The sequence below is a fragment of the Melanostigma gelatinosum genome (genome assembly GCF_949748355.1).
Source record: "Melanostigma gelatinosum genome assembly, chromosome: 6".
Taxonomy (NCBI): domain Eukaryota; kingdom Metazoa; phylum Chordata; class Actinopteri; order Perciformes; family Zoarcidae; genus Melanostigma; species Melanostigma gelatinosum.
The window spans coordinates 895,440-910,439 of NC_136639.1; the positions used below are offsets into that span (position 1 = coordinate 895,440).

The 15,000-nt window shown below is 46.4% G+C and overlaps 1 protein-coding gene across 3 annotated transcripts in view; it reads left to right on the plus strand.

The window, feature by feature from the left end:
- The window catches only part of LOC306778549 (far upstream element-binding protein 3-like), a 30,427-nt gene that overhangs the window by 7,795 nt on the left and 7,632 nt on the right, over nucleotides 1-15,000 (plus strand). The window contains exons 2-13 of one of the 3 annotated variants that reach the window (XM_079270085.1): nucleotides 815-923; nucleotides 1,031-1,064; nucleotides 1,317-1,366; nucleotides 3,490-3,561; nucleotides 3,791-3,848; nucleotides 3,940-4,102; nucleotides 4,200-4,298; nucleotides 8,953-9,054; nucleotides 9,159-9,276; nucleotides 10,600-10,700; nucleotides 10,802-10,940; nucleotides 14,640-14,800. In XM_079270085.1, the coding sequence (XP_079126211.1) occupies nucleotides 815-923; nucleotides 1,031-1,064; nucleotides 1,317-1,366; nucleotides 3,490-3,561; nucleotides 3,791-3,848; nucleotides 3,940-4,102; nucleotides 4,200-4,298; nucleotides 8,953-9,054; nucleotides 9,159-9,276; nucleotides 10,600-10,700; nucleotides 10,802-10,940; nucleotides 14,640-14,800 (1,206 nt within the window). The remainder of the gene's footprint in view (nucleotides 1-814; nucleotides 924-1,030; nucleotides 1,065-1,316; nucleotides 1,367-3,489; nucleotides 3,562-3,790; nucleotides 3,849-3,939; nucleotides 4,103-4,199; nucleotides 4,299-8,952; nucleotides 9,055-9,158; nucleotides 9,277-10,599; nucleotides 10,701-10,801; nucleotides 10,941-14,639; nucleotides 14,801-15,000) is intronic. The other 2 variants (XM_079270086.1, XM_079270087.1) reach the window with 2 other exon arrangements.

A 15,000-nucleotide genomic window follows, 5' to 3' on the forward strand; every position in this document is an offset into this window, starting at 1 on the left:
GTGGGGGGGAAACAATGCTTCATTCATTGCATCGTGAGTTTGATGTTTTCACTTCATATTTTATCTTAATTCATGGAATAATTATTTTTCCTTAACTAAAAATAACAATAATTAGCTGAAGCTCCACCCTCAGGCTCCACCAGCATGGAGCCATTTAGTGCACGTGTGTGTGTGCACTGTGACCTCATGATCATATCGGCGTGTTGTCAGACGAGGCTCAGGCTGCTCGTGTTAGCTGTCTCTGGTGAGCTCGGGGGTGTTCATGTTTACCCGTCGTTCTTTGAACTCTTTAAAGGTTCGGGTGTCTGTCTGAAAGGTGCTTTGCCGTGTTAGACGTGTTGCCTCACTTTGTCTGTGTGGCTGTGAAACACGTTTCGCAGACGGGTCTCTGTCGGTCAGTGGGCTTTCCTTCACTGTCTGCAATATCGCCAAAGTACCTCCACATGATACTTCTGGCATCTTGTTTTCCAAGAAGCCGAGGACGGTCGGTAAAAGCTCGTGCATGTCTCCCCTGCATCACTCTCTGTGAGTGCGCGCTGCCTGTTGCTGTGAGCGCTGGGAAGCCCCGCCCCTTGCAGCCCCGCCCCTTGCAGCCCCGCCCCTTGCAGTCAATGCCTGCAGGCAGCATGACAGGGAGCGGAGCAGCGAGTGCGCTCTGATCACGCTATTTTAATCAAGTATCGATACTAAAAATATACAAAATCGTATCGTTTTTAACGTACAGGTACCGCGGTACCGTTTTAGTATCGATACACCGTGCAACCCTAGTTACAACACAATTGTCAAGTGAAATGTGTTCCTGTCTGTCCATCAGATGGTGGGTAAGATGGGCGGAGAAGCCATGTCTCACCTCAACAGCTCCTCAGGAAGTGTGGAGCCCTCGCTGTACTACGTCGGACAGAAACGACCAGGAGAGGATGGAGGTGAGGGAATCCCTTCATGGGAGACAACCTGTCCGGTTTGGTCATCGGGTCTCTTCTTCAGGACAACATAAAGTCCTTCATGTCTAATCGGTGTCTCTGTCTCTCAGTAGGTAACCAGCTAGCAGCCATGGGCCATCAAAGGTACGATCAGCAGAACGTATTGATCTCTCACACACGCAGACACAGCAGGGCGATAATGACACACACATAATGAGGCATGTTCAGCATCATATTCCTGTTTGCTAATAGACACCAGTGTTGGGCTGTAACGGCAGACAAGTGTTTATAGATCTGTTCTGCGACAGTCACCATCAACATAATCACTTATTGATACACACTCTGTGTGACCAGGATGTTCAAGTGTGTGTGTGTGTGTGTGTGTGTGTATTGCAGCAGGGTAATCACGGAGGATTACAAGGTCCCCGACAGGATGGTCGGCTTCAGTGAGTATGACCTCCGACCTTTCACTGCTTCCTGCTGGTCGTCCAATCAGAGTCCAGCTGATCTGAAGTCTGGACCAGCAGTTCATCTTCATTCTTCAGCATTTTAATCCCTTTTTTTGTTTAATCCAGAACCTGACATAGAACGTTCTACCCGTTCTAACACTCTTCACCTGTAACCTCACCTTGGACTGATTACCCGAGGAAGAACCTCCAGCCTGAGCTAAATCTAGCCTCGAACCTTTAACCAGAGCTCAAACCTTTTCACTTGATATCTACAATAGAACCTAGAACCTGACATCTATCAGCTATTTAACTCACCTTAGAACCTTTAACCAGAGCTAGAACCTTTTCACTGAATACCTACAATATAACCTGAAATCTATCAGCTGTTTAACTCACCTTAGAACCTTTAACCAGAGCTAGAACCTTTTCACTGAATACCTACAATATAACCTGAAATCTATCAGCTGTTTAACTCACCTTAGAACCTTTAACCAGAGCTAGAACCTTTTCACTTAATACCTACAATAGAACCTGACATCTATCAGCTATTTAACTCACCTTAGAACCTTGCACCTGAGCTAGAACATTTTTCCTCAACTGATCTAGAAAATGTTTACTTCAAGTGGAACATTTGTATCTTCTCAGCTGACCTGAAACCTTAACTAGAACCTGTTATATTCTGACCAACAACCTTTTCTCTTGACCTACATCCTTTAAGCTAAACCAGAGCCCTTCTCACCTAAATCTGAATTGTTTTCACCGTACCTGGAACCTTCCGTCTGACTCTCAAAGTTGAAGCATACATAGAACCCTCTACTTGGAACCTTTTTTACTTGAGGTAGAAGCTTTCACACCACTTCCAATTCAGCCAGAATCTTAAAATGAGAACTTTTTCAGAAGAGATCAAATCTTCCTCTTACAACTTTTTCACATGACCTTGACTACTTTAACTGAGCTAGAACCTTCTACTTGACTTTTCATCTGATCGAGAACCTCTTTGTACCTGAACTAGAACATTTTCCTCTGAGCTACAAAACCTACTATCTTTATACCGACTAAAAGCCTTCCCAGAACCTGTTCCTCTTAACTAGAATCTTTCGGCTGATCGTATACATGACCTAGGCTTTAACCTGAACTAGAACCTTTTTATTCTGACATAGAACCTTTAATCTGAGCTGGAATCTTTAATTTGAATCATAACCTTTTTATCCTGACCTAGAACCTTTAAACCAGGGGTGTCAAACTCATTTTCACTCTGGGGCCACATCAGCATCACGGTCGCCCTCAAAGGGCCGGTTGTAAATGTAAGACGGTGTAAATGTAACTACGGTACTCCTAACATAGTTAGTTTAGTTTCCCGGGATATCTGTGACTTCCACAACACGTACTTCCAGTTGTGTGATTTCTCCTCCGCCATTGTTTCCTGTTGCTGGTGCAAAATGCATTCTGGGATATTTGGCTGTCCCAAGTACAGACAAGTCACCTCCGATGCATCCTGGGTAAAATGGGCAGAGCGAGCCACATCCGGGCATTAGGGCCGTGCTTGGCTCGATGTGAACTTTGAATTGGAACAGTACTTGGGCTGAGACTGATGACGTTTCAGTACAGAGAAGTACGCATGTTGAGAAACTTGTTGGAAATCCTCTTTATGGGCTGTTGCATCTCCTGTCCACCTGTTGTGATAGTTTTAATGTCGGCACACAGACAACATGCCATCTCATCACTTCGACTTTCTATCTCATAATTTCGACCATGGGGATATTTTTATTTTCACATCTAACTTTAAATTTTTGTAAAAAAAAAAAAAAAATTTTTTTTTTTTTTTTTCTGGCGGATTCGCGGGCCACATAAAATGACGTGGCGGGCCGGATCCGTCCCGCGGGCCGTATGTTTGACACCCCTGCTTTAAACCAACCATAGACCTTTTAAGCAGACCTATATCTTTTACTTGACCTAGAACTTTTCATCTGACCCTAAATGCTTCCAGTTTAGCTAGAACCTTCATCCTGACCAGAACCTTCATCCTGACCAGAACCTTTATCCTGACCAGAACCTTTATCCTGACCTGATAATGAGATGCTGATCCGTGGACATAATGTTTCTTTGCTCTCGTCCTCCAGTCATTGGAAGAGGAGGTGAGCAGATCACCAGGATCCAGTTGGAGTCTGGCTGCAAGATCCAGATTGCTGCTGGTGAGTCTGATTTAAGCCCCCCTGTTGTTGCACACTGTCATGTATGTTTTTAATATGTCCAACAAACAAGATCAAGAATTTAACAAAATGAATCACAAGAAAAAAGCCTCCGGTGTGTGACGGCCTTTAGGAGTAGTTCAAGTTTAAATATCATTTAACCGACCAGCTGTTTGTGTTTGAGAGAGACAACAGGCAGCATGGGAACGTGTTGATGTGTGTGTGTGCTCAGACAGCGGAGGTCTGATGGAGCGGCCGTGTTCCCTGACTGGAACGCCAGAGAGCATCGAGTGAGTTTCTAAACATCCACCTTCACCTCCTCTAATAACATCACCTGCTCACCTCCACCTGCTGCTCACCTCCTCTGTCTGTCTGTCTCAGGCAGGCCAAGCGCCTGCTGATCCAGATTGTGGATCGCTGCAGAAACGGTCCGGGTTTCCACGGCGAAGGTGAAGGCGGAGCCTCCGTGCAGGAGATGCTGATCCCAGCCAGTAAGGTGGGGCTGGTGATTGGCCGAGGAGGAGACACCATCAAACAGCTACAGGTAAAAAAAATGATTGGCCGTTGTGTCACTCCACAAACACTTGGTTCCCTTTAAACGTCTCTGACTGCATGCTGCTGTTGTTGCTGCTGTGCGTCAGGAGCGAGCGGGCGTGAAGATGATGATGATCCAGGACGGTCCGATGCCGACAGGAGCCGACAAACCTCTCCGCATCTCTGGAGACCCGTACAAAGTGCAGGTAAAACACACATCTGAGTTTTAAATATCCATCATTATCCAAACCGCTTATCCTGTTCAGGGGCGCTGGAGCCGATCCCAGCCGACATCGGGTGAAGGCAGGGTTCACCCTGGACAGGTCACCAGTTCATCACAGGGACATGTAGAGACAAACGTCCACGCTCACATTCACGCCTACCGGCAGTTTATAGTCTCCAAATAACCTGAGCTGCATGTCTTTGGACTGTGGGAGGAAGCCGGAGAACCCGGAGGGAACCCACGCTGCAACGGGGAGAACGTGCAAACTCCACACATAAGGACCGCCCGGGATCGGGGATCGAACACCCGGGACCCTCTTGCTGTGAGGTGACAGTGCAGCCACTACACCACCGTGCAGCACCAGAGTTTTAAATATGAGAAGAACAAATAGTACAAACAGAAACAGTTTTGAGATGTTGGATGGAGAGATACGGGCTCCTACTGCGGTCCAGGTACACGTATCTCTTAACAAAAACTATACCAGCTGCTAGGGCTAACCTCTGAGCTACAAAACCTACACTCTTTATGGTGTATGAAGTACCCAAAAGCCAGACTTGAGTAAAAGTAAAGATGCCTTACTGGAAAATGACTCTAGTAAAAGTCACCTATTAGAATACTACTTGAGTAAAAGTCTTAAAGTATCTGATATTTATTGTACTTAAGTACAAAAGTACTTAAGTATCAAAAGTAATTTTCTGACATTAAATGTACATCATAACCTGAACATTAAATGAACATCATAACCTGTTCATTGAAAGTAAAAGTACAAGTAAATGCTGTTAATAAAAAAGCAAAGGGTCAGAATTGTGAGAATGATGAAGTTTATTCTTTTAAGTGCTGTGGCATCATGACCAAGGACATGGAGCTGTGTTGAACATAATTGGGTTGCTGTGATCCATTCAGGAGCAACAATGTTCAACATAACATATTGTACATAAGTATACTTTTGCATCGACTATGAACTTATCATCATAATTCTCCGAAAAGCAATATGACACCATGAAGGAGTTGTAACAGTGCGTTTATAAGTCTGCTCATTATGCTGCGTTCACACCGGTCGCGTTGATTTTTTGACGCACTGCACAATCGCGTCCAACGCGCCGCCGGTCGTGTTCACACCAGACGCCGCAAAATCTCGTAGCGCCGGAGAGGGGGCGTGGTTTATCGTCCTGGAAGCCGTTCACATGGCCGCCATTTATTTCCGCTGTCAACCGTGAAAGGAATAAGGACGTGTTTGTACGTGTTTTGTACGTGTTGTGGAAGTCCCTCAAACATCGGAATGCCAAACGCCGTCATGTCTGGTTCATAATATTGTTCAGAGGAGCTCCGTGGATTGTATCGAGCTGTATTCACTGTGTCTAGCAAGCCACCGGTCGCTGTTTACTACAGCTGTAGGAACACAAAATAAACTGATTTGGCTGTGATTCAACGGCAATAAACCGACAAAAAGGGACTCCGAAATAACTACGTAATGATTCTGATTTGTAGGTTACTGGTCTTCTCAATGGAGCTCTGATGGATCGGTGCTAGGCTATGCTAACATCGTAGCAGCTCCACCAGCACTCAATAACGTCACGTAGACGTAAACACGGCAGCGTGTATTCATTGTTTGTACCGTATGGTTTACACACACACACATGCATACACATAGTTTGGTCCGGTCTCTGTTGATATGAGGTATCAGAGCTCTGGGTGAACACAGACGGCTACAGGATTTATTTCCTGATTCAACAACGGCAGGAAGCCAGTGATGACAGGGGGAGCAACTCAACGCTGATAGGCTATCGCGCCACAGCGTCACGCGATTATGTCGCTGAAGTTGAAAAATTTCAACTCGCGCGTTGGCGATTTTGCGGCGTCCAACGCGTCCACCGCACTGCAATAACGCGTCCAACGCGCCGCGCCATCGCAAAATTGCGGCGCGCCGGTCTCATCGTGTCTGTGCAGAGACTTTGTATGTAATCTCGACGCGCGTCAAAAAATCAACGCGACCGGTGTGAACGCAGCATTAGACTAGAGGATGTAGAGGACCAATGCATAATATTATGTTCAGCAAAACATATCCACTTGATGCATCAGGTCAGTGTTTAGAGAAAGGACGCCTGCCTTGTAACCTCCTGTGGGCTGATTTGAACACAAAGGTTTGTCTCAAGCTGAATCTGCAATTGGCGACTGCTACATCATAACTCCATCTGATCATCCACAACATGACTCAAACATCAAAACATGATCAATACTAAAGTACTTGAAACTGAAAAATGTCCTGTTCATCTTCAAAAGACAATTCTATTAGAATGTAAAGAAGTTACATTGTATTAGAATGTAAAAGCCTTCCTACGCACCTCGAACCTGTTCCACTGAGATTGAATCTTCCATCTGACTGTATACATGACCTAGAACCTTTAATCTGAGCTGGAACCTTTTTATCCTGACCTAGAACCTTTAATCTGAGATGGAACCTTTTTATCCTGACCTAGAACCTTTAATCTGAGCTGGAACCTTTTTATCCTGACCTAGAACCTTTAATCTGAGATGGAACCTTTTTATCCTGACCTAGAACCTTTAATCTGAGCTGGAACCTTTTTATCCTGACCTAGAACCTTTAATCTGAGATGGAACCTTTTTATCCTGACCTAGAACCTTTAATCTGAGATGGAACCTTTTTATCCTGACCTCGAACCTTTAATCTGAGATGGAACCTTTTTATCCTGACCTAGAACCTTTAATCTGAGCTGGAACCTTTTTATCCTGACCTAGAACCTTTAATCTGAGCTGGAACCTTTTTATCCTGACCTAGAACCTAGAGACAGACAGAGAGGAGAGAGACAGGCAGACAGTTAGATGGACTGAGAGAGAGAGCCTGCGTGTGTGTGTGTGTGTAACTGGTTGCCATGGTGAGGACTCACCTGGTGTTAGAGGCAGACTGATTAAGAAACATTACAGTAAACAGTGATGTTGAACAAAACCCCTAACTCCTTTTAACAAATTAGCAGGAGTCGGAGTGCCAAAATGTGGATACCGTGAGAAAGATAAGACTCTGGCAAACGCGCTGATGTGTTTTTTATGTTTGTGGCGTTAATAATGTGAGCTGCAGAGCAACAGACAAAACTGGTCCCGTCTGCGTTCTTTGAGAAATGAGTGGTGAGATTTAACATGGAGTCTGATGGAGCAGTTGGTTGGAGTTCATGTCGCTCTGCGGCTCTTTGAGCCAAATGTGTAAGTCCGTTGGATTCCACAGACACTTTACTGCGACCAGCACAACATTTCTAAGCTTTTTGGCCAAAATGGTGTTTCAAGAGTAAACATTGTGGGAGCTGGAGCAATTTGTTTGGAAAAATCACAGAAGATTTTCCTGCTCTGCTCCACTCTGACAGTTATGCTCTCACTCTAGCTCTTAACGAGCTGCGCAATACACACCCATTGTAAAATACACACCCATTATAACACACACCCATTATAACATACACACCCGTTATAACATACACACCCATTATAAAATACACACCCATTATAACATACACACCCGTTATAACATACACACCCATTATAACATACACACCCGTTATAAAATACACACCCGTTATAACATACACACCCGTTATAACATACACACCCGTTATAACATACACACCCGTTATAACATACACACCCGTTATAACATACACACCCGTTATAACATACACACCCGTTATAACACACACCCGTTATAACACACACACCCGTTATAACATACACACCCGTTATAACATACACACCCGTTATAACATACACACCCATTATAACACATACCCATTATAATATACACCCGTTATAACACATACCCATTATGACATACACACCCGTTATAACATACACCCGTTATAACATACACCCGTTATAACATACACACCCGTTATAACACACACCCCCGTTATAACACACACCCCCGTTATAACACACACCCATTATAACATACACACCCATTATAACACACACCCGTTATAACACACACACCCGTTATAACACACACACCCGTTATAACACACACCCGTTATAACACACACACCCGTTATAACACACACACCCGTTATAACATACACACCCGTTATAACACACACACCCGTTATAACATACACACCCATTATAAAATACACACCCATTATAAAATCTGAAACACACATTTTCCTGAAACTTAATCTGCGACTTCATGAAAACTGTGCTAGCTATCAAAATGTCTCTTTGGCTCAATAAAGTGCAGCGTTTTTTCTACATTTTAAACTTTGAATCATGTTTCTACGTTAAAGTACAGCTCGTCAATATGGGCCCAAAGTTAAGTGTTTTTTTTAGCTCTCTTCACGCCGGAACCCCATTCAAGTGAATGGAGAAATTTTGCTCAGTTTTGGGGGATCTTCATGCCGCTGTTGGCAACGCTGTGTGAGGAGAAGCACGCCAAACTTTTGGATAAATGTTATTATTATTATTAAGCCCGTAGGATTACAGTCAGTGTGCTTTGGCACAGGCCTTTGTGCCACAAAGCCACACTGAATAAGTCATGTGACTTCATAGAAATATCCTGATGAAGTTCAGTACTGCAATGAAACTAACATGAGCTGAAGTATTTTAAACGTCTGACTGTTTACTTGGTGTCTCTTCGGCAGGCAGCGAGGGAGTTGGTGTTGGAGGTGATTAGGGAGAAGGACGGAGATTTCAGGTCAGGACGCAACGACTTCAGCGCCCGCCTGGGAGGAGCCAGCCTGGACGTACGACACGCACAAGCAAACGCACACTGTTAGCATTTTGTTAGCAGCTAGCATGTTTGAGCGTCCGTTTCGAACCACTACTTAAAAGGTACATTCATGTCTAGTCCGTCTCTCTGCAGGTTCCGGTTCCCAGGTTTGCTGTTGGCATCGTGATCGGCAGGAACGGAGAAATGATCAAGAAGATCCAGAATGATGCCGGAGTCCGAATCCAGTTTAAAGCAGGTCTGTTAACATCAATATAATCCAGTTTAAAGCAGGTATGTTAACATCAGTATAATCCAGTTCAAACTGGTCTGTTAACATCAGTATAATCCAGTTCAAACTAGTCTGGTAACAGCAGTATAATCCAGTTCAAACCGGTCTGTTAACATCAGTATAATCCAGTTTAAAGCAGGTCTGTTAACATCAGTATAATCCAGTTCAATCTGGTCTGTTAACATCAGTATAATCCAGTTCAAACTGGTCTGGTAACATCAGTATAATCCAGTTCAATCTGGTCTGTCAACATCAGTATAATCCAGTTCAATCTGGTCTGTCAACATCAGTATAATCCAGTTCAATCTGGTCTGTCAACATCAGTATAATCCAGTTCAATCTGGTCTGTTAACATCAGTATAATCCAGTTCAATCTGGTCAGACAATTCAATTTTTGCTGTTGCTACTATTCCTGCTACTGCTATTACTGCTACCATAAATAGTATTACTACTGCTATTACTACCACTACTATTATTACTTATACCACAACTGCAAATACTGCTATTCCTGCTACTACCAGTACTAATACTACTACAGCTATTAGTACGACTGCTACTAGTACTACTACTACTGCTACTTCAAAAACTGACTTTACTATTACTACTACTACTTATTATACTACTACTACTGTTCTATAAAATACTACGACCACTACTACAGCTATTACTACGACTACTGATACTACTACTTCTACTACTTCTAATTACTAATACTTCGACTACTACTGCTACTACAAATATCACTCCTGCTACAACTAGTACTTATTCAAATGCTACTAATACTGATACTGCTAATAATACTTCTCCTACAACTACAACTTCTACGACTACTACAACAAATATCACTACCGCTGGAATTCTTTTAAGCTACAGAAACCGTTCGAAGATCAAAATGTTCAGCTCTTTCAGGAGAAGGGTGATATAACTTCATATTTGTAATCTTTCAACTGTTTGAATTACTAAGCTTTTTGCAATTTTTTAAAAATTGGATATCTATTTTCAGCAATGTTTTTGAGATTCATTTCAGCTTTCAGCATTCCAACGCATTTTCAGCAGGAAATGCATTTTCTAGTTCAGATGAGACTCGTCTATTGATACCAGTATAGTACTCTTTAGAACTGGCCTTCCAACACCAGTAAAATCCAGTTTAAAGTGTGTTTACACAGGTAATCCAGGTTAAAATCATAATCCAGTCCATGTGATCCAGTTTTGTCTATCTACACCGGTATAATTCAGATTACACCAGTCTCTTAATGGAGTTATGATGGAGCCTCTCTGTGTCTCCTGTAGATGATGGCATCAGTCCAGAGCGTGTGGCCATGGTGATGGGTCAGCCAGACCGCTGTCAGCATGCTGTCCACCTCATCAACGAGCTCATCCAGACCGCACAGGTAACACACTCTCACACACACACTCACACACGAGTAGACTCGTCTACACTGAACTGTGATGATGTCCTCGGTGCTCTCTTCACTCTGTTTGTGTTTCGTAGGAGCGTGATGGTTTTGGCTCGGCCCTGCGGAGCGGCAGAGTCAGAGGTCGTGGTGATTGGACTATGGGCTCTCCTGGTCCGCTACAGGAAGTGACCTACACCATCCCTGCTGACAAGTGTGGACTGGTCATCGGCAAAGGTAGAAGAAGGAATCAGTTTGAATCTCGCCAGCATGATGATGATGTAAACACAAAGGCCAACATGTTTACTCAAAATTTACTCAAATAATCCCAAAATGTCCACGAAGAGAGAAACATTGATGCAGAGGGAAGAAAATGTAATGAAAGATTGGAAAGCGAATACATGTTTGTGCTTAAAGGAGAACAACGGATCTGTGGGGGGCGGTAAAGGAACGGTATGGGGGGCGGTAAAGGAACGGTGTGGGGGCGGTAAAGGAACGGTGTGGGGGCGGTAAAGGAACGGTGTGGGGGGCGGTAAAGGAACGGTGTGGGGGGCGGTAAAGGAACGGTGTGGGGGGCGGTAAAGGAACGGTGTGGGGGGCGGTAAAGGAACGGTGTGGGGGGCGGTAAAGGAACGGTGTGGGGGCGGTAACGGAACGGTGTGGGGGGCGGTAAAGGAACGCTGTGGGGGCGGTAAAGGAACGGTGTGGGGGCGGTAAAGGAACGGTGTGGGGGCGGTAAAGGAACGCTGTGGGGGCGGTAAAGGAACGGTGTGGGGGCGGTAAAGGAACGGTGTGGGGGGCGGTAAAGGAACGCTGTGGGGGCGGTAAAGGAACGGTGTGGGGGCGGTAAAGGAACGGTGTGGGGGCGGTAAAGGAACGGTGTGGGGGCGGTAAAGGAACGGTGTGGGGGGCGGTAAAGGAACGGTGTGGGGGCGGTAAAGGAACGGTGTGGGGGGGGCTAAAGGAACGCTGTGGGGGCGGTAAAGGAACGGTGTGGGGGGCGGTAAAGGAACGGTGTGGGGGCGGTAACGGAACGGTGTGGGGGGCGGTAAAGGAACGCTGTGGGGGCGGTAAAGGAACGGTGTGGGGGCGGTAAAGGAACGGTGTGGGGGCGGTAAAGGAACGCTGTGGGGGCGGTAAAGGAACGGTGTGGGGGCGGTAAAGGAACGGTGTGGGGGGCGGTAAAGGAACGCTGTGGGGGCGGTAAAGGAACGGTGTGGGGGCGGTAAAGGAACGGTGTGGGGGCGGTAAAGGAACGGTGTGGGGGCGGTAAAGGAACGGTGTGGGGGGCGGTAAAGGAACGGTGTGGGGGCGGTAAAGGAACGGTGTGGGGGGCGGTAAAGGAACGGTGTGGGGGGCGCTAAAGGAACGCTGTGGGGGCGGTAAAGGAACGGTGTGGGGGGCGGTAAAGGAACGGTGTGGGGGCGGTAAAGGAACGGTGTGGGGGCGGTAACGGAACGGTGTGGGGGGCGGTAAAGGAACGGTGTGGGGGCGGTAAAGGAACGCTGTGGGGGCGGTAAAGGAACGGTGTGGGGGCGGTAAAGGAACGGTGTGGGGGGCGGTAAAGGAACGGCGTGGGGGCGGTAAAGGAACGCTGTGGGGGCGGTAAAGGAACGCTGTGGGGGCGGTAAAGGAACGCTGTGGGGGCGGTAAAGGAACGGTGTGGGGGGCGGTAAAGGAACGGTGTGGGGGGCGGTAAAGGAACGCTGTGGGGGTGGTAAAGGAACGCTGTGGGGGCGGTAAAGGAACGGTGTGGGGGCGGTAAAGGAACGCTGTGGGGGCGGTAAAGGAACGCTGTGGGGGCGGTAAAGGAACGCTGTGGGGGCGGTAAAGGAACGCTGTGGGGGCGGTAAAGGAACGCTGTGGGGGCGGTAAAGAGTAGTATGTATTTAGATACCCATCCATTAAATTATGCCTGCATCATTCTGCATCTCTACCTGTAACTTTTTCTAATATTACAAATATATTGAACTTATCGGCAGGAACTGCTTTTCCTCCTTTTGAGCGTACGTCTAGTGTGGCTCCTACGCTCTGTTTTATAACTGAGTTCAAATATCAGCAGTGATTCCATTCAATCTGAACACATTGAGAGCATTTCCTGCTTTTATTTGTTCTTGATTGAAATATTTCTAAAATCTGAAGCCTCTGAACCGGAGAACAAAAAAAAAAAAAAAGAACAAAAAGAAAATCAACAGGCAGGAGCTCCCTCAGCCCCACTCGACCTCTAGTGTGTGTGTGTGTGTGTGTGTGTGTGTGTGTGTGTGTGTGTGTGTGTGTGTGTGTGTGTGTGTGTGTGTGTGTGTGTGTGTGTGTGTGTGTGTGTGTGTGTGTGTGTGTGTGTGTGTGTGTGTGTGTGTGTGTGTGTGTGTGTGTGTGTGTGTGTCAAGAGGGTCGAGCAGCAGCTTCCAAAATAAAAGCATCAGGGAAAAAAGGAAATGTCAAGCACTCAATGTTTAGACACCATATGGTGTGTTTGTGTGTCTGGTGGTCTATTGTTAGTCAGGACTCATGAACGTTCTAATGTCTACACACACACGCACACACACACCTTTTTAAACCATCAGATAAAAATAAACTAAAATCTACTTTAAATTGAAACAATATTAAGTAGGAAGATAAGATATGATATTTGTGTATATATAATATGTTAGAAATAATGATGATTGAGTCATTTTAAAGTCAAGTTTTTATTGAAGAAAACGCTTTATATTAATAATTAAAATGAAACATTTCACCAATAAATGTTTGTTTCCCAAAATGAATATAAGACAGCTGACCGTTACTGTGGCATCATCAGGAAGCTGAAAAATCATTTTATCAATAAACATGGTCGTATGGAAGATTTAAAGTCATCAAAACAGAATGAATGTCAGAAGAAGTCTGAACAATATGTAGATTTATTCACAGATCTGCTCACTCGATGGCTCTCTCCTCATAAAAGCTCCATCAATGGCCTCCTCATTAGGTTAACAAAGAGTTAATGACCTCAGCATATGCTGCTGACCTGGAGGAGGAGATGGGAGTGGGGTAGGAGAGGAGGAGGAGGAGGGTGGAGGAGGAGGAGGGTAGGAGAGGAGGAGGAGGAGGAGGAGATGGGAGGAGGGTGGAGGAGGAGGGTAGGAGAGGAGGAGATGGGACGGGGTAGGAGAGGAGGGTGGAGGAGGGTAGGAGAGGAGGAGATAGGACTGGGTAGGAGAGGAGGAGGAGGGGGGGGTGGAGGAGGGGGGGAGATGGGAGGGGAGGAGGAGGAGGGGGGAGATGGGAGGGGAGGAGAGGATGAGATGGGAGGAGGAGGAGGAGGGGAGGGTGGAGGAGATGGGACGGGGTAGGAGAGGAGGGTGGAGGAGGGTAGGAGAGGAGGAGATAGGACTGGGTAGGAGAGGAGGAGGAGGGGGGGGTGGAGGAGGAGGAGGAGGAGGAGGAGGGGGGGAGATGGGAGGGGAGGAGGAGGAGGGGGGAGATGGGAGGGGAGGAGAGGATGAGATGGGAGGAGGAGGAGGAGGGGAGGGTGGAGGAGATGGGACGGGGTAGGAGAGGAGGGTGGAGGAGAGGAGGAGATAGGACTGGGTAGGAGAGGAGGAGGAGGGGGGGTAGAGGAGGAGGAGGAGGGGGGGAGAGGGGAGGAGGAGGGGGGAGAGGGGAGGGGATGAGGGTAGGAGAGGAGGAGATAGGACTGGGTAGGAGAGGAGGAGGGGGGGGTGGAGGAGGAGGGGTGGTGGAGGAGGAGGAGGAGGGGGGGAGATGGGAGGAGGAGGAGGGGGGGAGGAGGAGGCTACATTTTAAAGTTTTAGCGTCTAGTGTTCAGTGAACAGGTGGAAGCTTCGTTCATTACGATTGTTGTTTGAAGACGGTGTTTGTGCACAGCGGTGTATTTGTTGAATTTAAGGATGTTGATTTCTCGTGTTGTCCGAGCATCACCTCTCTCTGTGTTTCCAGGTGGAGAAACCATTAAGAGTATTAACCAGCAGTCTGGAGCTCACGTGGAGCTGCAGAGGAACCCCCCCCCCTCCACCGACCCAAACACCCGGGTCTTCACCATCAGAGGAACCGCCCAGCAGATGGACCTGGCCCGCCAGCTCATAGACGACAAGATCGGGGTACGCAAAACGAACGCACCTCCGTACGACGACACTCATTTAGACTGTAGAGCAAAAATCCAGGTTTTTCTATCAGTCTGAATTGTATTAATGAGTTCAAAGATGCTTTTATTGTCTTTCAGGAGATTTAGATTGGTCGTACGCTGAATTATTGTTTCATGTCCAAAAATACACTTAATAAATTAAATATACGAGCAAAC